Source organism: Nothobranchius furzeri, chromosome 9 (genome assembly GCF_043380555.1).
Source record: "Nothobranchius furzeri strain GRZ-AD chromosome 9, NfurGRZ-RIMD1, whole genome shotgun sequence".
In the NCBI taxonomy this organism is placed as follows: domain Eukaryota; kingdom Metazoa; phylum Chordata; class Actinopteri; order Cyprinodontiformes; family Nothobranchiidae; genus Nothobranchius; species Nothobranchius furzeri.
Window position 1 is genome coordinate 45,181,841 of NC_091749.1, and position 27,323 is coordinate 45,209,163.

The 27,323-nt window shown below is 40.9% G+C and overlaps 1 protein-coding gene across 2 annotated transcripts in view; it reads left to right on the forward strand.

Moving 5' to 3' along the window:
- Positions 1-89: 89 nt before the first annotated feature.
- The window catches only part of trip4 (thyroid hormone receptor interactor 4), a 141,929-nt gene continuing 114,695 nt past the window's right edge, over positions 90-27,323 (forward strand). The window contains exons 1-11 of one of the 2 annotated variants that reach the window (XM_015953614.3): positions 90-260; positions 2,511-2,692; positions 3,329-3,459; positions 3,944-4,162; positions 4,248-4,326; positions 4,411-4,516; positions 4,592-4,807; positions 4,878-5,007; positions 5,078-5,271; positions 5,360-5,484; positions 6,823-6,914. In XM_015953614.3, coding sequence (XP_015809100.3) covers positions 181-260; positions 2,511-2,692; positions 3,329-3,459; positions 3,944-4,162; positions 4,248-4,326; positions 4,411-4,516; positions 4,592-4,807; positions 4,878-5,007; positions 5,078-5,271; positions 5,360-5,484; positions 6,823-6,914 — 1,554 coding nt within the window. In that variant the 5' untranslated portion in view covers positions 90-180. The remainder of the gene's footprint in view (positions 261-2,510; positions 2,693-3,328; positions 3,460-3,943; positions 4,163-4,247; positions 4,327-4,410; positions 4,517-4,591; positions 4,808-4,877; positions 5,008-5,077; positions 5,272-5,359; positions 5,485-6,822; positions 6,915-27,323) is intronic. The other variant, XM_015953615.3, reaches the window with a different exon arrangement.

The window sequence follows — 27,323 nt, forward strand, 5'->3', positions numbered from 1 at the left end:
CAGATAATTTTAATTCTGACTTCTGATTCTGGTTCTGATTTAAAGGAAACATTCATTGCGACCAGCTGTGGCTGACACGCATCCTGTAAACCGGGTGTGCGTCTTTTATATTTGTCCGAGTAGAAACATCCTACCATAAGTTTAGGTTTAATTTCTTTGACCTGACACTGTATCGATAAGATGTCGGAAGCTTTGTTGCAGTGGTGTGTGGACCAGCTACACCACAAATTCGGCTTGGAAGCATGTGAAGACATCGTTCAGTAAGTCATTTTAAATGTCACTTTTATTTACTGTCACCTGGCTAGCCAGGCAGCTAGCCTGGTGGGGCTCTTGGGAGCTTGGGTCAACTTAAGAGTTGTTACACGTTTTGTTTTATGAAGATGACGACAACGACCTTTAAGTGTATAAAAAGTCATCTGTTTCTTTGTATTTAGTGTTACGGCTGGCTGACCGCTGTATTAGCGGGTTATTAGCTAACCGTTTATGTGTGTCTGTTGATGTCAACCTTCAGAGAAATAACTGTGAGAAAGAAAAGTTGTCATTTGCAGTTGTGGTTTTTCTTAGCAAAAATTTGAGGAAGGGGAAAAAAATGAACACTTTTGTGTAATTTTTTTGAGTTTGCTACAAACCGTTTTCAATTTTAAGTGAAACACACACACACACACACACACACACACACACACACACACACACACACACACACACACACACACACACACACACACACACACAACATAATCCAATATTCAGCCCTAGTTTTATTCATTTGTAAGGGATTTAGATGTAAGAGGAAGATAAGACCAGTGTTTAAAATGTCTAATAACTTCATTTAACCCCAAAACAGTTAATTCTGACACTGATGATTACCAGAGTGTTGCTAAGGCTTTGTTATAAGTTTATCATTTTTCTTTCTAGTTCATATTTCAGACTTCATGCCTCTGCTGTTAAATTAAAGTTTGTTTGTGAACAAACTGTATTATATCCAAGTGTCACTAATTTGATAACTTTATTCTTTTTGCATCTGTCCAGATCTCATAAATTTTTCCTTAGCTTCTCTTCGCTCATCTTTCCAACCTCATTCCATTAATCTTAAAAAATATAAGGTCTTATTTATCATCTATTAAGAGTTTTCCTGTTTTAGTTAAATACAAAAGGTTTTACAGGTTTGTGTGAAGATTTAGCTTTTGAAAAAAAGTGTTTGTTTTGTACACAAACGTTTCAGAAACACTAAACAAGTGAACCAGTGTTACACAAAACTGCAAGTTTTTGATACATAAATGAAATATTTATGAGCCAATAGGCTTGGACGATGTGTATAATTTTTCCCACCGCCAATCGTCTGTCCAAAAAAAAAGATGATGGACTATTTATTTGTGCATGTGACGTCATGACGCACGGACTGATTTCCGAGCACTGAAGAAGCCCAAAACACTCTTTTTTTTAAAAAATACAAGCACAACACATATGTTTGCTAGAAGAGAAATTTAGATTTTTGTTTTTAATTTTGTATTTGTAGTTTGGGAGAGTGACGTGTAAACGGCTCGTATTAAACACGGTTTAAGTGTTAAAGAGAAGCCTCGTCTTTGTTTCCCTGTGGTGCCCACCATCGTGGTATTTTATTTAAGCAAAATGTTTTTTTCTGAACATGGACTACTGGGTTTCTTTCTTTTATGAATAGGAAATGGAGTGAATCGCTGCTGCATTTGGACGCACTCTGAGGAGGCAGCATTTGCTCCCTGCCAGAGGCCACTCGATCCAGTTATCACCATCAATTACATTTTTAAAAGAATGAATAATCATTCGTTAAATTTTCATTCATTTCAATTAATATTTAGTTCAAACAAGCTGACTAGAGTGCCCCAGTAACAAACAATGTAATTAAACGATTTCACTTAAATTAGGAACGTTTCACCTGCTGCGGCCCAAACACACAAACCTGAGCTGGTCACCTGCAGCTTGTGTGTAATCAAATGTCTCTAGGGAGCTTGCTGAAGAGGTTATGAGGTTCTGGATTTTTTAGGAATGGACAATATATTGGCATCAATATCAATATCGGCCGACGTTTGCCATTTTTTAACATATCGGTATTGGTTTGATAAATAAAACCGGGCCAATATTAACAACCGATATTTTTTCCATCTCGTCTCCATTTGTTTGCCTGTTTCAGAGGGTGGGGTGGGGGTGATGTGTAATTGTTTAGTCATGTGACAGTGAATGAAATCATCTCAGAACCGTAAACATGAGTGTTGTGTGTACATAGTAACGTAAATTCAGCTTTAATAATTTTCATTCTATACAAAATCTGCTGATTTTAGAAGCATTCATGTCAGTTTATCGGTATCAACAAATATCGGTTATCGGCCATAAAAGTGATCTTAATATCGGTATCATCCCTATGAGCCAACCACAGCTGGAAATCCATACTGATGTAAATGACTAAAGGGATCGTGTGCCATTCTTTTCTCAATAGGTTCGAATTATTTACCTGATTGGGTAATCTTTCTGTCTAGGTACATTCTAGCCATTGAAACACCTGAGGAGATTCAGGAGTACGTGGGAGATCTTCTGCAGGGCACGGATGGCAGAAAAGGGCTGTTTATAGATGAGCTCCTCAGCAGATGGAAGAAAAGCCAAAGGCAGACCACAGATACAACAGGTCTTAGCCTCGTTACAGAGTCAGGTTCAACAACAGGTAGGAGAATAAACATCTGCTGTTGTTGTATTTTGACAAAGTGTGAGGCAATCTGCTTCTCAGTTCTAGTAGGAAAAAACGTAAAGGTGTGGTTCACTCATATTTGCAGTGGTCTGTAGTAGGAACGGACGCCTTGTAAGTCGTAATCTGGGAGTCAGATCAGACGGCAGGATATGGTCTCTTACTTCTTGATAGTTGGACATGTCTCCTCTGATTGGCTAACAGCAAAACAACTCTACCACTGACTAAGTTGGCTTTGCAACGTTGATGCTTTATCTCCATAAATAACACAAGCCTGAAGGAGTTCTGCTGTGCGGTGGAGTTGCTAATGCTAACAGTTAGCTTCTACTAGTCGAGATGCTTTCTGCTGTTTCCTGGATGCTAAACCACAACTCTACCGCTGACTAGCAGCATGGATCTTTTATCTCCACAACTAGGGTAAAGTAATGTAAGGTAAACTTTATTGTCCTCAAAAGGAAATGTGTTTTGAGCTACAATGTCACAAAATAAATAATAATTATAAAACAACTTTTTAGTGAACCACACCTTCAAAAAAATAACTGACATCTGAAGTATGAAATTTCTCTATCATTTAAATTTGATTGTGGTTTTTAAATATATTTTTTCTTCCCCCAGATTTGCAAGAGATGACCAAAGATGCCCAGAAGAAGTCCAAACGCAAAGGGCGTAACAAACAGGAAGTGATGTGTTTGAGCCGACCAGAGCCTGAACCCGAGGCAGTTAAAACTCCCATCGATCTGATGAGGGTGAGCGCATGTCAGCATTCAAATGAACTTCTAAACCAATCAGCTGTCTTTGCGAGTCGCCTATGATGAGCACTCGTTAGTTGCTTCACTTTCACTCCATCGGTCGACTCATTGGGAATCAGCTCAACGGGAGCCAATAATGTAGAGAATATAATTACTGCTTTACTTCAGAACAACATTTAGAGCACCTTCAGGTGTGTTTCAGCTCCTTGTATTTCTGATAAACAGCTGACGTAATTATGCACAAACCAGATGGGCTAGTGTCTGTGTAGCATGATAATAAGATGCTGGATTCTGAGTTTACACCTTAACTGTGTCTCAAAATATAAGTCGGTGCTGTTTTTAGCAGCTGTTGAACCTGAGTCAATTATCCTAAATGTGATGCTGAAATGTGTACTTTTCCACACAAAATATAGTCTAAGCTCTGAAAACGTCTGTTTGTCCAGGCATTTAAGAGGAGTTATGCACGTAATTTCTGTTTCAGGCCCAGGAGAACAGTAACTCCTCCTCATCAAAGAAGAAAACAAAGTTTGTCAATCTCTACGCGAAAGAGGGCCAGGACAAACTGGCCGTGTTACTCCCGGGCCGACACTCGTGTGAGTGCCTCGCACAAAAACACGCACTCATCAACAACTGCCTCAGCTGTGGCCGTATCGTGTGTGAGCAAGAGGGCTCGGGACCCTGCCTCTTCTGTGGAAACCTGGTAAGGAAGTTCCTATCGGTCTAATTGTAAGTCTTCATATTTAAACATCCTTGTTTAGTGTCCTTTAAGGTTGTTGCTTTTTCAGGTTTGCACTAAAGAAGAGCAGGAGGTCTTGCAACGCGACTCCAACAAAAGTCAGAAACTCAGAAAGAAGCTGATGGGAGGTGAAACCTGCAACTAATCGTTTATCTTCAATGAAATCTAAGCTGCTTGGATCTGTATTAACGTTGGTAATATTTTGGTGGCAGATTTTGGTGAAAGAGAACTACTGCCACACCAGGAGGCCAAGATCAAAGCCGGGTTGGAGAAGGCAGTCCAGCACAAAGACAAACTGCTGGAGTATGACAGGAACAGGTGCGCTAAAGCACATCGCTGCTGTAGAAATGATTCCAACCTACCTGTTTTATTTACTGGCCTTTTCAACTCCAGTGTCAGAAGAACGCAGGTTCTGGACGATGAGTCAGACTACTTTTCCACTGACTCCAACCAGTGGCTGGTCCCCAACGAGCGAGCACAGTTGAGGAAGAAGGAGGAGGAGCTGAGAGAACTTCGCCATGCGTCTCGCAAAGACCGAAAGATCACGCTGGACTTTGCTGGAAGACAAGTGATTGCTGAAGGAGCCGACCTGACCGACTACTATAACAAGTGAGACGATCTGATTGCGATCAAAGCAAGGCCACGCGCTCTATTCTTAAATGCTTGCATCTACTCTCAGGTTGGACGAGACGCTCAAAGCTATGAACAGTGGGCCAACGTCACAATCGCCGGGATATTCTGGAAGAAAAGGTGAAGACCAGAACCTCAGAGAGCTGATCAACCCAAATATTACCCAGTCTGCACCAGAGGTAACCCATTAGACGATGAATTCTGTCACTAGTGGCGTTTCTGCTTCATGATAATAAGTACATTTCACAGTGGGTGGATATTGGAGGCAATAAAGACACCAAACGACCCAAAGAGCAGAGAAAAGGTTTGGTGGAGCAGAAAGCAGGAGAGGAGCGTCGTCGGTTGCGGCTACAAGACAAAGAGCTTCAGGAGCTTTCTGATGGAGGCTGGTGCCTCAGCATGCATCAGCCATGGGCCTCGCTGCTGGTTAGAGGCATCAAGAGGTAATGCCAGGAAAGGATGTATTAAACGGGTCAGAATTAGTGATTTGGGATGTTACTGACATGATGCTGTTTTTGTGCTTGTGTGCAGGGTAGAAGGTCGGACCTGGTACACATCACACCGAGGGCGACTCTGGATTGCTGCCGCAGCCAAGAAACCCACTGCTCAGGAGATTGCTGAGGTGGAAGCCATGTACCGCCACAGCTACAGGAAAGGTATGAATAGATTACACCGGTAATGGTTTAGTCATGTAGTTATGATGGAGGTAAAGACTTAAGCCCTCTTCAGATAGACATTCTGGAACATTTGCGGACAATTCAATCCGGGTTTTAACCGGAACTGTGTTTTCAGACACACCACTTTTGTACCGGAACTTGTCCTTTCGGCTGCGTTCACACAGCAGGGAAAAGTTCCAGATGTCTGACGGCGGCGGGGTGGTGGTGGGGGGAGAGAGTCGGACTCATGTTAAGAAGAAGAAGAAGAAAATATCATTTCTATAGCGCCTCTCAAGATAAAAATCACGAGGCATAATTAAGCATAATTCTGCGCACACGAAGACACATAAGAGACCTGGATGATGAAGCTCAATGGTTAAAGGAATCACTGAAGCGGTGTGAAGCGCTCCGTCGCGCGTCTAGGCGGTACCGTAGGAGGCGAGCTGCCGTGGTTCGCCGCATGCTACAGCAGCGGGCTATCTAGGTGTGCACAGCGCCCCCCGGTCCCCTCCTCCTCCCCCTCCCTCTTGTCCGGAACTTTACCTCACCAGTCTGAATCAGCCACCCTGTCCGTAACAAGTCCGGACCTGTTACTAGGGGCTTCGTCCTAGTTCCGGAACACGTTATCCGGATGTTTGTATTCAGACAGAAAGGTCTTACGGACAGAGTCCGGAACATTTCCGTTTTTCATGGCCTGTCTGAAGGGGGCTTAAGTCTGATGTTTCAGCGTCCAACGCTCTGTTATATGTTCTATGTTACCTGTTATAAACAATAGAGGAAACCTCCCCTAAAACTTTATGAGCTGTATGGTTTTATGGCTCGTAAACCAGCGTCTCACTGGGCTGGGGCTGTCGTCATGGCTCTCTCTTACGATATTGAAATTATAAACGTGTATTAAAAACTTCCATTATAAACTTTTTCCCAAAGCAATCACAGATGCTTTGGGCGTCTGGAACTAGAGAGGAACCGCTCTTGCCTTACTTTACTCCAGTGTGAATGAGTGAGAAACAGGAGTCGACTCTGGGAGGTTTGAGACCAAGTTGTGAACAAATTAAGACATCCTGAGACTAAATTGCAGCAAGAAAATTTGCATGGCATTTGCACGACTTTCACAGTTACACGCCACTCCCGGCATGGCTTTTTTTGTGATTCCAGTGGAAAATGCAAGAGTTTTCCCGCACTGTTGTTTCTGTCTAATCTTTAAACTCCACAGCCCATTTAGACACCGACTTCCACATTTAAGCGTTAAACATTTTAATTCCTGATTTGCAAACAGGCTAGTTTTATCTACAGATGTGTTACAAGCGCAGCATTTCAGCGCCTCCTCTCTGTCTGCAGAGCCAAATTTTCCTAAAGACTATCCCACTGGATGCCTGTTGGGTTGTATCAACGTGACTGACTGCCTGTCTCAGGAGCAGTTTAGAGAACAGGTTAGTAAATTATATTTCCTGGTAATTTGCAATCATAATTGCACAGCGTTTTGTTGCTGATGCAAGTTTTAGAATTTACTGCTTCCTATAATTCTAAAGTTTTTCAGCTCATGTGACTTGTAGAGGCAGTGTTTAACTGGTGTTTCAGCTTTCACACACGCTTAAGGACATAAGATAAAAAATGGAACACACTGGGCTGCGTTCAGATGAGCCAGATGAGCTAAGTTAAGGAGAAAGAACATCATCGCGAGTCAGCAATATAGCTCAAAGTTTGGGAGACAAAGACAAAACGGAAGCAACTAGAGTGCAAAGTGAAACTCTCCTTTCACGGGAGCACAACAGCGATGCTCATGAACCTTAAAAGGAAGTACGTCATGGCGGAGAACAAAGAGTCGCCTCTGTAAGCTACTTACCTCTGGTTAGCTGCTAACATCGTATCCATAGGTGTAGCAACAACAGTAATGATGGCGATTTTTTATTACGCATTTGCTTTTGTGTTACAAACGCCAATGATTTCCCGCTACGTTGCAGTGTTAAAAAACACACTCCTCCTCTTCAGGGGATGAGCTTGTTACTAAGCCAAAAAGTGACTATTTTAGCTGGAAATATTTGTAAGCACAATTCATTTTTGTGTACAATTTATTTTTGGTTTAAGGTGCCTGCCTCCATTTAACTGTGTAGCATTTGTATTAACAGGTTACAAGTTGTTTGATAAACTATCATGTCTTTATTAGAAGGCACATAACCGATCACACTTCAAACCAGAAGCTAATGATGGGTTTATTAGAGCATCCTGGTGCTATATATAAATATGTATATGTGTGTGTGTGTGTGTGTGTGTGTGTAATATATATGTAAATCTAATTCATCAACCCATGGAGGTCTGGATTTGGAGTCACATGCAAAATTAAATGGGGAAAAACACACTACAGGCTGATCCAGCTTTGATGTAATGTCCATTAAACACGTGAAAACGAGGCTCAGAATTGTGTGTGTGGCCCTCCTACAAAGCCTGGGCATGCTCCTGATGAGGTGGTGGATGGTTTCCTGAGGGATCTCCTCCTCCCAAACCTGGACTAAAGCAGCTGCCATCTCCTGGATATTCTTTAGTGCATTGTGGCATTGGCGGATGGAGCGAGACTTGATGTCCCAGATGTGACTTGAATTGGATTCAGGTGTGAGGAACGGGCAGGCCAGTCCATAGCATTAATGCTTTCATCTTGCAGGAACTGCTGGCACACTCCAGCCACATGAGGTCAAGCATTGTCTTGAGTTAGGAGAAACCCAGGGTCAACGGCACCAGCATGGTCTCACAAGGGGTCTGAGGATCTCATCTCGGTACCTAATGGCAGTCGTGCTATATTCAGAGAGCACATGGAGGGCTGAGCTGCCCCCAAAGAAATGGCATCCCACACTATTACTGATGCACTGCCAAACTGGTCGTGCTGGAGGATGTTGCAGACAGCAGACCGTTCTCCATGGTGTCTCCAGACCCTGACACATATTTGTCACATGTTCTCAATGTGAGCCTGCTTTAAACTGTGTAGTGCACAGGGCATCAATGGCCAATTTGCCAGTCGTGGTGTTCCAAACATACCAAATGCCCTGCACAGTGTTGGGCTGTAAGCACATCACCCACCTGCGGATGTCGGGCCCTCATGCCTCCCGCCCTGGTGATTTCCCAGTACTGGCCCCTTTAGTATAACTGTTGTTAAAAAATTGGGAGTAAAAACTGAGGAATTACTTTCGACAGTCCAATAAATGACACAATCAAATCATGGTTTTTTCACTCAAGACGTCTCTCTAAGATCAAGCCAATCCTATCGAGAGTATACTTCGGTCGCTAGCCTACAGGTGCTACAGAACTCTTTAGCTAGGCTCATAACAGGAACTAAAAACAAGATTCATATTACCCATTAGCCACCATGCTCTGGCTCCCAGTTTGTTATTGTATTTGATTTTAAAGGCTCCATCTCACTTGTCAGATGTGCAGTGCCTCCATCTTCCATTTGGCCAGCCAGCCAGGGCCTCCGGGTGGTCATTATGCATCTAAACAGCTGCGTCATTTGTGATCTTCAAAATAATCTGAAAATGTCATTTAGCTTTTTGCATCATGTGCAGTGAAAGCAGCAGTTTTTTATTATTCTACTTAGTCTTGCTGTTGTAACAGTTTTACTTTGTGTGTTTTAGCGATCATATCCAGCTATTTATTTCCATATCTCATTACATTTAAACTTCCTTCTGCAATGAACAGCACTTTGGCCATCTTCGTGATTGATGAAAGTGCCTTGTAAACAAAGTTTGATGATGAAAATGATGTCCATAAAACCTGAGTTTTATATTTGAAGCTGGCTGGAGTTTTTTATTTTAGTGACTCTATGTAGAAAGACTTTGAATAATGCCCATCTGTGTTGATCACATTCAGTGTAAACATGTAAAAGGCTCTGTGTAGTACTGTTGTTTACCACCAGAGGTCAGGCTGCACTGTAGCAGATCCACCACTTCCCAGATTACTAAGTGTCTCCACTAGAGGCAGCATGCACCACTGGAGCAGGATCAGCCTCTAAAACACAAATGCAAGCCTTTTCATTACACTGCCTCCCCACCTAAGTGGTGGTTACTTCCTCCAGTTATTTCTGATTCGTCAGAATGTCTCCTTTGAAAAAGGACGTGAGCGATTCTCTTTGAGGAAGTGATGATTTTACTCCATTGCAGCATGGTCTCTGCTTCTCTCTACAACCTAATGACTGTTTCCCCGAGCTTTTATCCATCCAGCGTGGCTGACTGCACTTTAACCTAGTTCAAACTTGAAAACACACCCAACTATTTCATCATTAGGTGGAAAAAGAGTTTGTTTCACATTCAGTTTAACACACTTAAGCCTGATTACGCCCTCATCTGCTTTTCTGCCTCTGGCAGTTGGTGTTTTTCAGAAGCTGACTGGTCTCGTTTTATGGTCCATTTTATGTCTTTACTTTATGTGATTGTATTTTATGTAAGCTGAAACAGTTAATGAGTTCATCTGTTCCAACTTTTATCACATTGATAGAAAAAGTCATAATTTGAAGTTGCTGCTTTTTATTCACATTTAAAGCCATGCTATACAACTTTTTCCTATTTTAAAATCATTTTCATGAGCCAGTATGTGCTAAAATGACCCTTCACATGGTTAATGAAATGCCATTCAGACCCCCACTGCCCCCTGTGGCCGGAATCTCGCATTTGCAACTTCAGACTGTGCTTCCTGTTGGAAAAAATTGAGCTGACATACCCGATGCTGCAGTCTGCTTTCAGCATGTTTCCTGCATGTTTTAGATCATGAACACAGCAGATTTGTGTAATTTAGTGATGAATCACTGCTGTAGACACTAATGAAGGCTGGAGAGACATTTCAGCTGTTAGATTAAGGTGTTAAAAAGACGATTGCTCAGCGAGGAGATAAGTTTCACTTTCGTTTAACCACAGACAATTAATAATGGACACTAGGGGGTGCTAAAAGCAAGCAAAATGGCCAAGTGTGCCTTTAATTGTGATTAAAAGTAATGAGAATAAACAGAATAATTAATTACAATACTAATCACACATAATGGATCTAAGAACAAGTTATTGTTGTAAAAATGCTGTAATTTATGTTTTTACTAGACAGTTCTTCTCCTTTCCTTTGTTTTCTGTTCCAGCTGCTCTGCTGTGTTGTGGTATGGATTAGCTGCATGCATTATGCATCTTCTTTATTGATGAATAATATTATTTATTTAGCTAAAACACATCCCATAAGGAAACCAACCAGAATCCAGATTAGTGTGGATTTTAGGAGTTTTCTCAGATCATATTTTACCCTTTTCAGTTGAGCTTCTCATCAGTGGTTATGTTCTTGTAGTAGTATTTAGATTTGTTACAGTAAAGGTAATAGTTAGATCAAATCAGATCAGACTGAAGAAATACTTCTCAGTATTGTCGTGTAGGATTTTCCTCATCACATCATTACAGTATTAGGAATTACGCAATGGGTAGTGATCTATAGTGGCACAATAATGTCATAATTCACATAACCCCTCTATGAGATCATTAAAAACAGGCAGATTTAATCAGAATTGATTACACACACACACACACACCACTATGAGCAGGACATTTTGGTAATAGTTTTACATGTTGCACCAATATGCAAAGCTGCGAGCCTTCATCATGCAGATGTTCACACATGCTTGTTTGTCCTCTTTGATGAAACACTGAAACAGTTTGCTGGAGGAAATCGTTCAGGCTCTTGTTGCATTAAAACACGTTTGGGATGCTGTGTTTCCAGGCGCGTTTAGACTCCTCACATATTTGTGTCTTCTCTCAGCCAATTGTCTTCAATCTGAAAAGCATAGAAACTGTGTGCTGCTACTCAGTTGCATTCTGACTGCAGGACCTGTAAATTTAAGGGCTTTCCCCTTTTGTGCGCCGCCCTCATTCTCTCCTCTACCACTCATTCCACCCAGGGCTGTAAAATCAAGTTTGCAGGCGGTGTGACTGCCCTTTCATCCTGTGAAAGGATGTGTGTGTGTGTGTGTCTGTCCACATGCTCACAGCAGCCATAAATAACACCCCCACCCCACACAAGGCCCCTCAGAAAAAAAGAAAGCAAGGCAGATGTAGAAAATTGTGAAGCGACCAAAGAGGAATTGGAGCACCAAATGTCTGAAGATGGTGCCGAGCAGTTAGGAAGCATATATTTCTGTCATGGTTTTAGAAACAAGTATCGGCCATTAGTCATGTAGCCTTTTAATCTAGCTGCAATTTGAGTTAGAAGAGGGCATGCAGTAGCACATAACCGTGCTGCTAGGCAGGGTGAGTGGGTGAGGTGTAGGATTTACTGTCCTGAGCTGGCAGCTGTGGGTGGTTAAAAGAGGAGTCGTGAAGGACAAACAGCCATTATTCTTCAGGCTTTTCTAAATCTGTCCCAAGTGATGTCTGAAATATCCAGTGAAAGTGGAACGTGGGTACATCAGGCGAGCATAAGTGAAGCACTGAGGATTGACACACACAAAAAATGGCAGTAAATGTTATTATGTCTTAAAGTACATTGATCTGGTGCCCTAGCAGTCGTTCTCCGCTTGGGGCGCTGCTGCATAGATCTGTTTTTTTCATTAACAGACTGTAAAGAAAGACCACCAAAGACAGAGCAGGGTTTTGTACTCGACCTGAACCAATTCTTCCCCTCATTAGGAACTGACTGGTGTATTGATCCATCCTCCAGATAATCTCTCACTTCATCCAACTGCCCTGCCCCCATTACTGCTGATAATTTGTGAACCATTATGATTTGTGTTCTGGCTCTTCTGCTGCTCAGTGCTCGCTCAGCAATGGGTGGAGATGCACAGCTGACTTGTTTGCTGCAGAGAGCAAGGGGGTGGGGGTTGGGGGCATTGGAATAAAAAAAGGAACGTTACATATTGAAAATTGAAATGCATTCGTTGAGATATCTGAAGATATCCAGCCAAGAAAAGGCAAGTCGTTGATATGTGTTAGACACTTTTGTTCCTCATTCATCATGTTTGAGTGTTGCTTCACTTCAGTTTGAGAGTACAACATTTATCTTAGCATGTGGACACACGTTTCTATTCTTTAGGTGAGTTCACCAGCAAAAGCACATCAACCTATACAGCAGAGCTTGGATTGCACCATCAACCTACTCCTGCAGTGAACACATTGATTGGATCAATCCACAGTCTCGAAAAAGGTCTGATTCTTACTTAATTCTAAAGACCACACTACCAGCTGCAGGGCTGAACCTCTAAGGTCATACACGTCAGCGGAGTTTGGGGCAAGTGTGCCAAGAGGAAAGCAGTCGCTCTCTTTATGCTGTGTTGATCCACTTAAATTTACTACGGTGACAGAAAGGCACAGAGGGCCCTTAAAAAAGTTCTGGTTCGAAGGGCGAAAGGAATGTCTTAATGTTGACTTAGTGATGCAATGTGTAACTTGCATCATTCACAAATGTTTTAACAATAAAATAGTATGGGGTAATATAAGCACGTTTTATTAACCTCCAGTACAATCTGCTGGAGTTTGACTTATAGCATGCCTCCCAGCCCTCATGTATATCAAATAGACACATATTTGAGACGTGACTTGTTCTGAATGATTTACTGCAGCAGTTCCTAGCCTGGCATTGACTCTAGGTTCACCTTTTGTTTTACCTCTTGAGAAGCCCGTAGGCTGAACCAAGTTAGATTTATTCCACAGAATGAAAACGGCTGGAAGATAAATGGGAAATAGAGAAATAGAAGTGTCAGTACAAGATAAGCTAGTTTTTTTGCAAATTCTTGAGTTAAAAACTGATTTATATTAAGCTGTTACCATTATGGCATCCTGAAAGCTTTGTTCTCTGCTGTGTGGAGGGGTGGGACCATTGAATGAAGCTGTTAATGACCCTTTTTTTGGACAAGCTGTGCTCTCTGTTAATGTGATTGAATTTAAACACGCTGGTGTTGTGTTTGAACGAGCACCCTGGTGGTTTAGCTCCATAGCAATATTCAGTAAGTATCTTAAGCCTCTTTAAGAACATGAGATTTTACACTTTTGCCTACATCAGCTTGTCTTAAAGGCACCGCTAGTCATTAAGACAATAGTCGCTTTTGCCTTAATAACAATTACAGCCCAGTGGCATACGAGGCGACCTGGACTCAGGTGTACAAATAGAGTCTATGAATCCAAAAATGAAACTTGTGTTTCAGTTTTAACCTTTATTTAAACATCGAGATGTTTTTAAAGCTTTTAATTCAATCAATTTCATAATTTTTAACTAAATGATAGACAATAAAAACAAGAACATTTGTGGTTAAATTAGATTCTTCTTTTTGTTTTATGGGCACAAAAACAGGGGGCTCCATCAACTAGTGAATGAATACTTTTTACACTGTTGTCAGATTGGCATTATACAGTCATTTACATTGGACTCTGTGGTTTTTGAAAGAGGAAATGCCACCAGCAGCAGATGAAGCATTTCCTCAGCATCTGCTTTGGTTGACTAACTCCACAGTGTATTGCATACATTTTTAAAGAGCTCCAGCATCCTAAATTTCTCAGAGGTTTGTATAAATGTTATTGAGTCAACTTTTACACCACCATCAATTTTCCATTAGTTATTTCTATTACAATATCATGGGCTGCATGGTGGTGCAGTTGTTAGCACTGTTGCCTCGCAGCACGAAGGTCGCTGGTTCGAAACTCGGCTGCGGCCTTTCTGCATGGATTTGCGTGTTCTCCCCATGCATGCGTGGGTTTCCTCCGGGTACTCCGGTTTCCCCCACAGATCACAACATGCCCTATAGGTTATACATTGTAAGTCGCTTTGGGTAAAAGCGTCTGCCAAATAAATTAACATAAACGTATCAGAAAATTCCTGCTGGAACTGAACCCTGAATATGCCAGACGTAGTTGTTTCTACTAATTATATTTTCTCCTGTAAACAACCATAACTATAATGTTGCAATATCTTTTATGTTGTTTTGGGAAATTGGGGCTGCTTTAAGACTTTAACAAAATACCATCACATCATTGGCATGCACCAAGTAGAGAAAACATCTACGGAGATTGTAGAAACAACTGAAACTGGGTTAAGAACTGTCCAACGCATTATTAAAAACTGGAGGACATGGACGTAAAATTTTTTTTTGGGGGGGGGGGGGGGGGACATGTTCCCCCCACTTTTTCCAAAGTCAAGTTTTGACCCCTGCACTTTGTATCATCCAGAAACAATATTACGCTGTATTAAATTGACACTGATTGAGCTCTAGGACCAAGCGGAATACAACCGTTTGTGTTGAAGCCTGTTTTCCATTGGAGCATACTGTAAAGATACCCCCCCCATGTCTCCCCCACTTCTAAAGTGAAAATTACGTCCATGCTGGAAGGAGAGTTTGGACCATCGTCTTCAAGGAAGAAATGTGTCTGGGAAATATCCTGAATGATCGTGATTGCAATAACTTAAATTTTTGGTGAAATCAAATGGTAGAAAACAACAGTAGAACTCAGCTCTGTATACTAGTGAAATTCTGAGCATTTCCACTTACACAATGCAAAGGGAACTCAAGGGATTAGGAGTGAACAGTTGTGTAGCCATAAGAAAACCACCATCAGTGAAGCAAACTGGAAAAAGGCTTCAATTTGCTAGGGAGCGTGAAGATTGGACTCTGGAGTAATGGAAGAAGGTCATGTGGTCTGATGAGTCCAGATGAACTCTGTTCCAGAGTGATGGTGCATTAGGGTATGAAGAGAGGCAGATGAAGCACCCATCATGCCTAGTGCCTACTATACAAGCCTGTGGGGGCAGGGCTATGATCAGGGGTTGCTACAGTTGGTCAGGTCTAGATTCAGCAACAGGATGTGCTCCAAAAATGAGGTCAGCTGACTACCTGAATATACTGAATGACCAGGTTATTCCATCATTGGATTTTTTTGGATTGGTGAAAGAGTGGTTCAGGGAGCATGAGACATCATTTTCACACATGGATTGGCCACCACAGAGTCCAGACCTTAACTCATTGAGAGTCTTTGGGATGTGCTGGAGAAGTGTTTGTGCAGCAGTCATACTCTACCATCATCAATGCAAGATCTTGGTGAAACATTAAGGCAACACTGACGGAAATACATCTGGTGATGCTGCAGAATATTATCGAAGCAACACCACAGCAAATGTGTGCTGTAATCAAAACTAAAGGTGGTCCAACATAATATTAGAGTGTGTGACTTTTTCTTTTTTTGGTGGTGATTTTTTTGAGCTGGTAAAAACCATGAACCTTGATTTGACCTTGTAAATGGGTTACTTATCTGCAATAAGTAGCACTAATCACATAAGGCCATACACAAATATGAATGGCTTTTTAAATAATCTTTTCACAAGATCAAACAAGTGCAACACAAAAACACCTGAAATAAATCAGGAGTGGATGTTGTCATCTTGTGGCAGGTGTGTTGTTCCAAGCATTTCCTTACCTCTGTGGGTTTTGTCTGTATCATTGTCCTCCATCTCTTCATGTAATCCCAGATTGACTCTGTGTTGATGAGATCAGGGGTTTGTTTGAGTCAAACCATCTGCTGCTCGACTCCTTCTTTGTTTTGTCACTGGAGATGTTTGACGTTGCCGTTCTGCTGCAGACAGAACTGGGGATCATCAGGTGTCTCTGCGATGGATCAGAATTCATTCCTCTAATAAAATATGTGGCCTGTGCTATACCTCTGAACCGCTATCTTTTTGGGTATTGAATCCCTAGTTTTAATCTAAAACTTGCTTTTGCATTTAAATAGTTTATATTGTTCCTCTTCTGACCTTTCTGCACTTGTTGGCCTGTATTATAGACTGTAGCTCAGTATATGTATGCACACTAGCACATGTGAGATAACTGAAAGCAGGCTTCTACCACATCACACAGCTCCAAGCCCATAACCACTTATCTATTAAAAGAAGTACTGGTTCCTGTGGAATTCCATTTGTGTAAGCTCTCCCTCTGACCTCCAGAGTGGAGCTCCTGTGCTTGTTAGGCTGGCTGGAAGCTCCAACTGATGCCTGAGTTTCCTTGTGTGGTAATGTGATATTTATATGCTGAAAGCCTTCCTGCCAGCATGACACACACACACACACACACACACACACACACACACACACACGTCTCTCTCTCTCTCTCTCTCTCTCTCTCTCTCTCTCTCTCTCTCTCTCTCGCACACACACAGGATACATTGGATGCATTCCAAAGGAAGAAAAGTCAGGCGGTTCTATTTTTTTCTTCCCACATTTTTTTTTTCTCTGTAACATTTTTCAAATCCCTAACGGTGGCTGCTTGTCTCTTTTCTCTCCCCCTCCCCCCTCATCTTCCCATCCTCACATTTTCTCCACTTCCTCTGTAACACCGTGTTTTACAGGTCAGTGCTGTAAAATTGTAAATATGCTGGCTGAGCGGACGTGCGCACTTACTGTCAATCGAGCATTTTTTAGCCTCTCTGCTGAACCTCAGTCACACACCAACACACTGACATTCCTCCCTCTTCCTCCCTCTTTCTTGCTGGGCAGTTTGCCATGGCAGAGGTCAGACATCATGTGATTCTGCAGTGGTGTGTAGAATGCATTCAGCTCAGGGCCCCTCAGCACTGGACGACAACCAACTAAACCTCGGTCACAGGTTTTCCACAGCATGAAAAATACATAGAACCATCTGCCAGCTTTGAAATGAGCTGCTATTGCTGTCCACAGACCACTTCATTAAATGTCACACGGTGTCTGCTGTTCAGAAAGCTGACTGTCAACCCCTTTTATTAATCTTCTTTGTTTTTTTTCCTGCTCATTTAAATGAGCTTTGTTCCTCTCTCTGAATGCTGATCACAAGTCTTAAAAACAATGAAAGAGAAATTTGAGTCACATTTTACTCCGCTTCGTTTGATGGTAGCAATGGCAGCTTGTTTGAAGGAACGAACAGAGAATCAAAGAGAGGTACCTGAATACTAGTCTGTATTAAGTGGTTGGCTGAATAAAAAATGGCTTCAGATAAAGTGACATTTTTATACTCTTCTAAAATAAATATCAACATATTTCAAAATGATGACGCTTTCTTGTCTTTACTGAACAGAAAGTATGGTCTCGAGGTCATAGTCATTATGCAGTCAGTGCCGTCCTTGAGAAAATAAACAGGAAAGCCTGCAGGGTATAGCTCTACTGTTGTTGTGTTGACTGATGTTATTGGCCGCTAACAGGAGTGGGACGATGACATGAAAAATTAAGTGTTAGCCGTTTGTTCTTTTGAAATGCTGGTAGTAAATAAGCAAACTACTTCACTTTTGCTTGAGTTTTTTTTTTTTTTTTTTTACAAGATTCGTACTTCGCTACATTTTCAATCATATCAGTTACTGAGTAAACAAATTATAGGCTTAATTCATTCATTTAAAATATTGCACTTTGCAGCATCGGAACAGAATGAGACCTGCATGAGCACCGTTTCTCACCCGTGGGGGGGGGGGGGGGGGGGGGGGTTTACACGTTTTATAATGGGGACGTTAAACAGCCACACTTTTCCCACAGTTTTGCTCAAAAACATCAGTCCAATCCCTCTGATGCACTCACTGTTTACCCCCCTCTCTGTTCCTCTCCGGTTGGTTGAAACCCGCGTCTTCACGCACCGGTGTTTCGTGAGTATTCTGCTCGGCTCGGTAGCCGGACTCGGTTCCATGTTTGAAATATGTTTTCCCAATTGCTATTATAGGAAAATTCAATAAACAGTCCAAACTGATGCGTAACATGTTTAACATGAGGTATCTGAACCATAATAGAGGGTTTTATATTTCCATTGGTGGAAACAAAACCCATTGCACACTGCTGCCAACCAGCGGTCGGCGTTTGAATTGCACCAAAAGAAAAAAAAACAAAACGCAAATGTTTCCATGTAAATTATTCCAAAAATTTAATACATGGCTTTTGAATATCGCCATATAGCAGAAACGAATATATATTGGCTATATCGATAATTTCTTACATCCCTAGTCTCATGTTAGATGTTTGTCATTAAAACATTGAGATAAATCACATATTGATGGCATCTAAAAAATAATTTTTTTTGTCAAAATAAAAAATAATCTAATTTCAACTGTACAATCCTGAAACAACCTCATCCAATTAATGTGCACGTCCTCTTGTCACTGATTGAATCAAAATCCCTCCATCAAAGTGTGTGTGTGTGTGTGTGTGTGTGTGTGTGTGTGTGTGTGTGTGTGTGTGTGTGTGTGTGTGTGTGTGTGTGTGTGTGTGTGTGTGTGGAATGCACATGCAAATGTGTTGAGCTGGTATTGTGATTTTGCACTACTTAGATGTAGCCATCCGTATGCTGACAAAGAAGTTACAAAGTAACTTTTACTTTGAGGATATTTTATTTACGATACTTTTACATGGGTAAAAATTTAGGTAATTACTTTTACTTGTACTTGAGAAAAAAAATCATCAAAGTATTGGTACTTGTACCTAAGTAGGAAATTTTAGTAGTCTTTCCTCTTTTGTCCGGAACCTACACCACCACAAAACTAGCATCAGCATTGCGTTCTCTTGAAGGAATTAACTGAATGACCATCAAAGTCTGAGGAGTGACACAGAGTTCGCATGCTTTCTGCTCTACATGTAACAATGTTTACTGTGATGTTTTTTTTAATTAGCAACTGTCAGACCAGTATTGTGTGAAACTACCCTGAAATGTACGTACTCCCTATTGCCAGGAAACTACACACTGTTACCTAAAAGCAGAGTCTGCAAGCAGAGTCTGCTATATTTAAGGTTTAATTTTTGTGTTTAAGTTTACCTGCAGTGATCACAAAGTATCTCATGTCATGCATTTATTTACATAATGGACACATTTGTTCTAAGCGCCTTACAAGCAGTGTTGGGAACGTTACTTTTAAAAAGTAATTAGTTACACTTTGTCAAAAAGTCACTCAGTTACTTACAGTTACGAGATTATAAAAGTAACTAATTACCATGAAAAATAACTACTTAGTTATTTTTTTCATTAAACAATGCAAGAAAAATGGGTTCTTCTCCTAATTAAACTTCCTTAATTTACTATAAATGACTACAGTAGTGAAATTTAAATATCTAATGACTGGAACATAGTAAAATGTATGTCCAAATGTTTTTTATAAACCTGAATCATTTAAATAGATAAGCACTCAACAGGAAGAACTACTAACAGGAACATTACACTAATCTAGACTATTAAAATCAGCTAACATTTAAAATTGCAAATAGAAACACCTGTAAAGGTCCCCGAGCCTTCAAATGGTATCTCAGTTTAGTTAAATTACAGAAATAAATGTAAATTTGCACAATATTTTAATTTTTCCTGCTTCACATATTTGTGTTTTATTAGTAGCATTTCTGTTGCTGGTAATCTAGTAATTGTTAAATAAATAAATAAAAGTAATTTAACATGAAACTAGAACAGGCACACATCTGATGGAAGACTTACATTTACTAACTTGGGTCAGACCCAACCACAGAAGAGCTGAAGCTGGGTGGTAAACACACACAGGTAGTTCTAATAACACCTGAGCTCTATGACGTCTGAGACTGATGCATCAGTGTTACAGCGGGACTAAAGACATGATCAGAAACGGGTTACAGCTGGATGATCTAGGAAGGTAGAAGATCAGGACGTCTGAGCGTTGAACAGGTGAGCGGACCTTCGGGGGACGTCCCGCTGTCACGCTAAGAAGGGCACGGCTGCAGATGCACACCTGCAGCCGTAGACTATTCATCACGTCTTCCTCATTCTTCACGGCCCGTGATGCGCTTGGATGAAAACGTCTGCCTCTTTAGCTCCTGATCAGCTGATGACACCACACAACACACCGCGCTGCTTAACACACACATTTTCTTATCAGTAACAGAAACCACGTTTTGATAAAAGAAGACAGTAATTAATTAGTTTGCTCGTTACTGAAAAAAAAATTTTTTTTAAGTAACGCGGTTATTTTAAACGGCGTTATTCCCATCACTGCTCTGTTGTGTCTACAGCACGCAGTGACTGAGAGAGTTGACCACAACATCCTTCTTGTTAGGCTCATAACCTGGGTGAAACTTTCAGGCACCGTCCATAGTTGGTTTCAATCATATGTTGAAGACATGGGTTATGTTGTTTCTATTTGTGATCACAAATCAAAGCGGATCACCTTGACATGTGGGGTCCCCCAGGGCTCAATTGTTGGATCACTACTCTTCAATCTCTACATGCTCCCTCTGGGTCAGGTCATAAACAATAACAACATTGCCTATTATAGTTACGCAGATGACACCCAGATCAACCTAGCTCTATCACCCATCGGCTGTGGTCCCATAGACTCACTCTGTCAGTGTTTGGAGCAAGTTAAGGGTTGGATGCAGTCAAACTTCCTCCAGTTAAACGAAGACAAGACTGAACTTATTGTCTTTGGAAAGAAGAAGGATATGATGAAGGTTATTGATCAACTTGTCTCCAGAAGAATAAAGACAAAGACCCAGGTTAGAAATCTTGGTGTCATAATTGATTCAGACCTGAGCTTTACTGCTCACACTAAGCTATAACTAGATCAGCGTTTTATCTTCATCCAATAGCACGACTCAGGGATCTCATGATCAGATAAGACCTAGAGAAACTCATTCATGCGTACAGGCCAGACTGTTGCAATGGTCTTTTGACTGGTCCCCCCCCCCCCCCCCCCAAAAAAAAAGCTGTGAATCAACTGCAGCTTATTCAAAATGCTGCTGCTAGAGTCTTAATAAGAACCAGGAGAACAGAGCACATCACTCCTGTTCTTAGATACTGGTTACCAGTGAACTACAGAAAACATTACAAAGTGCTTGAAACTAGTTTATAAATCACTCAATGGAATGGGAATACATGTCTGATCTCCTTAAGGTATACACGCCCAGCAGGGCTCTGAGATCCTTAGGAAGTAGTCAGCTGGTAGAATCCCGGGTCAGAACCGAACATGGTGAATCTGCTTTTAGCTACTATCCTGCACACAGATGGAATCAGCTTCCTCATTGCCTCAAATGTGCCCCAACTCTAGAAATTATTAAATCAAAATTCAAAACCTTCATGTTTTACTCAGCCTTTAAATGACTGTTCTTATGCTATACCTTCTGCACTGTATTTGCTCACCCTTTAGCTTTAACTTTGTTTCTTTTTCATTTTTGAATTATGTTTTCTGTCATGTTGAATTAAATGTTCTTGCTATTCTTGCTAATGGAATGCATGTTAAATGCTCTGTGTATGAAATGTGCTTCATAAATAGGCTGCCTTGCCTTGCCTTACCTAATTGCAGTTTTATAGAGCAGTGGTAGTTCATTGCTGGTAAAAACTGAAACATCTTTACACTTGGAATCAATACTGACAACAACAACAAAAAACATCAAACTTGTCTTGTTTTACTTGTAGCAGTTTTTGATCAGTTGATTTTACAGTTGAGGCAGAATTTCCATTTTAGATCCCAGCTGAAACTGGAGCATCCATTTGGTTTTTGAGTCTTCAGGTTCCCAGTGTGTGCTCTCTGTCAAAATGAGCTCTAACTGTGTTAAACAATGTTTGCACAAACAAGTCCTCTGTAGATGTTAGTGTTGTGATCTTCTTAATGCTTTGCTGCAGGCAATCTCTGCCTCTCCTTCCCTATAATAAGCTTTAATGAAGCATAGAATCAATATGTTTGACATTTATCTCCCATCTTAACATCTGGTGTTTGTTGATGATGCCTGGAAAGGGCTCCTCGTGAGGCCAGTGTGTGCATGCGTGCATGCATGTGTATGTGTGTGTGTGTGTGTCACTTTTCTGTTGCGGAATGAGGAAATGTCTGAAGGTTGTGTCATCTTGTGTTGTGTAGTCAGTAAGTACTTTGTAAAACCCCAGCAGGCAGCCATGTTTTCCTGCTATTATATCATCAAGATTTGAAAAAGATCTCATTCTTATCATTATTTTTTCTTTTCCATTCTGAATGTGATGGTAGGCATTTCCTCTCATGACTTTTAGCTGATTTTGAGTGCTTTGCCAGCATTCCTCAGGCAAGTTTAAACAATTGCTTCATATTAGATACATGTGTGACTGTTCTTTGCAGAACAGTGTTTATGCAGCCAGGCTCCATCCCTGCAGCCGTATTACCACAACTATCTCTTCTCAAGAGGGAGAACTAGAGTGACAGAGACCGAGAGAGTCTCTGCCACTGCGGGTCAGAGATTACAAACTCAATTGTAGTCTGCTGGGTGACATGTCTGCTCAGCAACTTCCTGCCAGTGACAGCAGAAGAGAGGAAAATCTAGAGAGAGGGGGAGGTGAGGGCGGCCATCCATGCATCTAGTGCCATTAATCTTTCTTTCATTGTGTACTGCAAATTGTAGCTTCCACTCACCCAGCATTCCAGCGAGCCAGATTTCTGTCCCCTGCAATTTACTTAAAGAGCAAGTCACCCCCTACCAGATTCTTACTCAACTCCCACTTCCTGTTTGAAAAATACAACAAATGCTATTGCATAGCAGACTGAGAGGGCGGAGCTGCTAACACACACACACACACACACACACACACACACACACACACACACACACACACACACACACACACACACACAGACTCACAACGACATTGTGACATCACATGGTACCAGCTAACGTTCTAGGGTACCTCTTAGCCAATAGCGATGGCAGATTTAAATTCAAATGCAGTGCAGAGTTTTTACCTGACAACGGCGCAACACTGACATTTTTCGGCAGAAAATTTAAATTTGAACTAAAATGCACTAAAGTGCTAAACTGTTGACTACACATGTCTGCAGCAAGATCAGACACAAATTTATATTGTTTATCAGAAAAAAAGTTGATTTGGGGGTGACTTGCCCTTTAAAGAAAAACATTTCACAAATAGCTTTTTTATAAAAATGTTGGCTTGAGAATCTGATTTTGCATATATCTGTGACCCTTTATCAGTTTTTACTTTCAGCTACATGTTGACCACAGGAACCTTTAGAAGAACTAAGGTACTATGGGGTAGTATTATTGAGAATAACCAGAACTCTTAAGTGAGACACTTCAGTGTTGCAGTTTTGTTGTTACATTTACCACCAGTTTACTTTCTTCCTCAGTCAACACATGTTCAATCCCCACCAAGGCTTGTGAAGCAGGATGCTTTTAAGTTCTGCTACAGAGGTGCTTGTTGCTCGGGAGGCTCACCCTGAACCACACAATTCAGAAATGAAAATCTGCGTTTAATACAGAACTTTGATAGCAATCATTACTGCAAAGAGGGGAATCATATTATTTAAGTTTAGTTTTATTGTACAAGGACAGCACAAAAGACAATGTTACATGTAAGGGCAATGCAACAGTTGTTTTGTTCAGAGGTTTTCTAACCAGAGGCAAATTTGCAAACCTAGTCCTTGGTTGGACATTTAGACATTCAAATAACAGCATTCATAACGTTTACTACCACACACACAAATGCATTTCGGTGGTTTGCAGTCTCCGTTGGCTACTCCTTTGGTTGTAGCTTCTATGCTGCTGGCTTTTATGATCAGGCTGCTCACCAGCTCAGGATCAAGGCCATTTAGACAGTCGAACGTCAGTTTTAAAATGGAGAAGTTTATAAAGTTTCAAAACATAGGAGATTGTACTTCTCGTGTATACTGCTTGGTATGAGGATTGCTGTAAAGACAGATGCATGTCAGAGACTTGATGCAATGTGCTGTACTACTTGTATTGGAAACATTTTACTTATTGTCTTAATGAACTGAACTGTATTGGAATGTTTACTTTGTGAAGTACCTTGAGACGACTCTTGTCATGATTTGGTGCTATAAAAATAAACTGAATTGAATTGAATTTGGCAGTGGTGCCACTTCATTGGTTTTTTGTCCAGGACTTTTGGGCTTTTTTGGACAGACACATGAAAGGTTTTAAAGCAAACTGGGAGTCTTGGCTCCAGTTACAAAATAGGTGAGTATAGACAGTCATGGCATGCAGCTGGGCAGCTGGTGCCTATCTCCAGCGGTCAATGGACAATCAGGCGGGGTACACCCTGGACAGAGAGTCAGTCCATCACAGAAAGTGGAAGTCATGCTCAACAAAATGCACATTTTTGTTCATGTGTAGCACCTACGACTGGGCAGTATACTTTAAATTGTTTTAAATATTTTTTAAATAAATAAATGAAGGTTTTTGTTTTACATTTGGAACATGTTGCTGGAGCTCTTAACAGCTTTTTGAATTGGATGGATGGATGGATGGATGGATAGGAAAAAAGCTATAAAAAACAGCAATAGTTCCAGGATAAAAGGGCCATAAAAGCCTAAAGATAAAAACCAAGTGTGTTAACAGGCTGTACCAGTGTTTCCAAAGCTGAGACTGATGGCGACTAGCACTACGGGTAATGTTTGACAGCAACAGAGTCAATACATTTTTTCCATTCATTTAATCTGCTCATAAATGTATGCATACAATTTATCGATACAACTTGAAGGGAGGAGTTGGCTTGTCAATACTTAACAGGAAGATACATATCAAGATATATATCGTATATCTGAATTCAGCTAAAAGATATCGAGATACAAGTTGTGGTTCATATCGCCCAGCAATAGTAGCACCTTTTAGAGTCACTCAGTGGAGGTCTGCAACTCTTAAGATTTGTAATCATATAATTTATTATGAGCTAAAATGGCAGGATGACAGTAATGACTATTTCCATTAAACATGGGTAGAAATATGGTGTGGGAGTTAGGGAGTTAACAGTCTGCCCCTTATATCCCCCCGTACCTGTGTGTGAGTGTGTGTATGCAATCAAGTTGATTTACATCAAATATGAAATGCCTCCGTGCTCCGCTTACTCTGAGCTGGCAGATGCCGAGCTGAACCTACACGTAGTGTCTACAGACATTTTATTTTTGTATGACATACAATACCCCAAGTGTCACAGTAGAAACCTCAAACCCAATAAAGAATTTTTTGCTCTCCCTAAATTTAGGTCTTTACTCACATTACGTAATCTAAGCATGTGTGGAGCTATAATAAATAGAGAAATTAAAGTTTAAGTATGCGAAAGAGTTAACTGCATCTTTAATTTCAACCACATAATTACACGTGTCGGTCAAAACATTAAAACCACCTATGTAATATAGTTTACTCCCCTGCGTTCTTGCCAGAACGTTTCTGACCTGATGGTGATGAATGGAGAACCTTTGGGGCTTGTCTTGCAGTGTTTGGGACTAGAGTTTTGGCAAGAGATATTTCAGTTGTGTGGGTTGCTGGGTGGAGCTTTCATGAATCAGACTTGTTCCTGCGGAGCCCAGATGCTCAGTCAGATTGTAATCTCAGGAGTCTGGACGTCAAGTCATTGCCTTGAGGTTGCTGTATTCCCCAACCCCACCACTCAGTTATAATTGAGCCGTTTTACTGGGTGGTATGGGCCTGCTGCTTGGTTGATCTGCTGCAACAGTGTTTAATAGGTTACTATGTGTCAGTAAAATGTCCAAGTAAAATATCATTCCCAACAGGCTAGCTACATGATTAAAAAAAACTATAAACTGTGGTCATATCTGTCAGGAGAAATCTTCTTTGGCAAATGAGTTTGAATTTGTTAATCCTGATTTGGTTTTGTTTTGTTTTTATTTTGTTGTTGTTTTTTTTTTTTTTTGCTTGTTTTTGGGTTCATTTGGCCGTTGACATTTCTTTTGCTGATCTAGAATTAATTCTTGGTTTTGATTATTTGATTCCAAGTTAGTCACTTGTAATGGAAGAAATGAGATTTCAACACTAATAATGACAAACGAGGACATTTGAACTAAAGACATGTTTTGTAAACTAATCTATTTTTTAATCATTCATCCTAAAATGGAGCAAAGTTCATTACTTGTAGTTCATTTAACCTGTTTCGCTGCTTTAGTTTTGGTCTGCCTCAATACTCCAAGTTTTAGTAATACTCTAATTAGTAACTAAAAAATTTTTGCAGTTCATTGTAAATTCTAGGTTAGTCCTCTTACCAAAGCATTGCAATTCATTAGTTTTCAACAATGTTTTTCTGTAGTTCATTGTTCTAGTTTCTTCTGCCTTAGTTTTTACTAGTCTTTGTTTTCACTTACTTAGTAATTCCTGGCTGACCACATTTAGTTCTCTTCTCTCATTGATATGTTAGTCTTCTAGTTTTAGTACATGTAATTTCATTAGGATTGGGCATCGAGCATTGATTGGAACCGGTCCCAACTGTTAGTTTTTTTCCCAGAATCGTTCAAATGTTTTTGTTTTCGATTCCTAGTTTCAATTCCTAGAATGCTAACAGAAGAGGAATCCGCGGCCGATCTCCGTGAATAATAAACGTGATCTGCAAATTGTGATCAACGCTTTTTAGAGCTGATCGCACCAGCTGCCTGTGTGCAGCACGAGTCCCCCCTCCCCCACCTGGCGCGCAGCAGCCAAATATACAGTAAACAAACGCGCCTGCCGAACTTTTACTCCGTAATGTAAACTTTAATTCCTGCAGTGTAAAGGAAACTTGTTAAAATACGTTAACACGGTGGATTTAATAGAAGCTTTAAAGAACAAACTCTGGACGGCGTGAGGTGAGTTTGTCTCACTGCAGAAATAAAAACACACACGGAGCGTCAGCAGTCAGACGCAGCCACTCACCAGCACTCGTGTGTGTGTATGTGTGTGTGTGTGTGTGTGTGTGTGTGTGTGTGTGTGTGTGTGTGTGTGTGTGCGTGTGCGTGTGCGTGTGCGTGTGCGTGTGCGTTTGTGTGTGTGTGAAGGCTGAACAATAACCTGTGGAATAATTAAAGTCATCATGCTAGAGCAGTTTTCTCTGTGGTGGACCACACCAGCTTCTGCCACAATAAATAATTAAAATAATAATAAATCACACGCAAAGCTGTGAACATTTA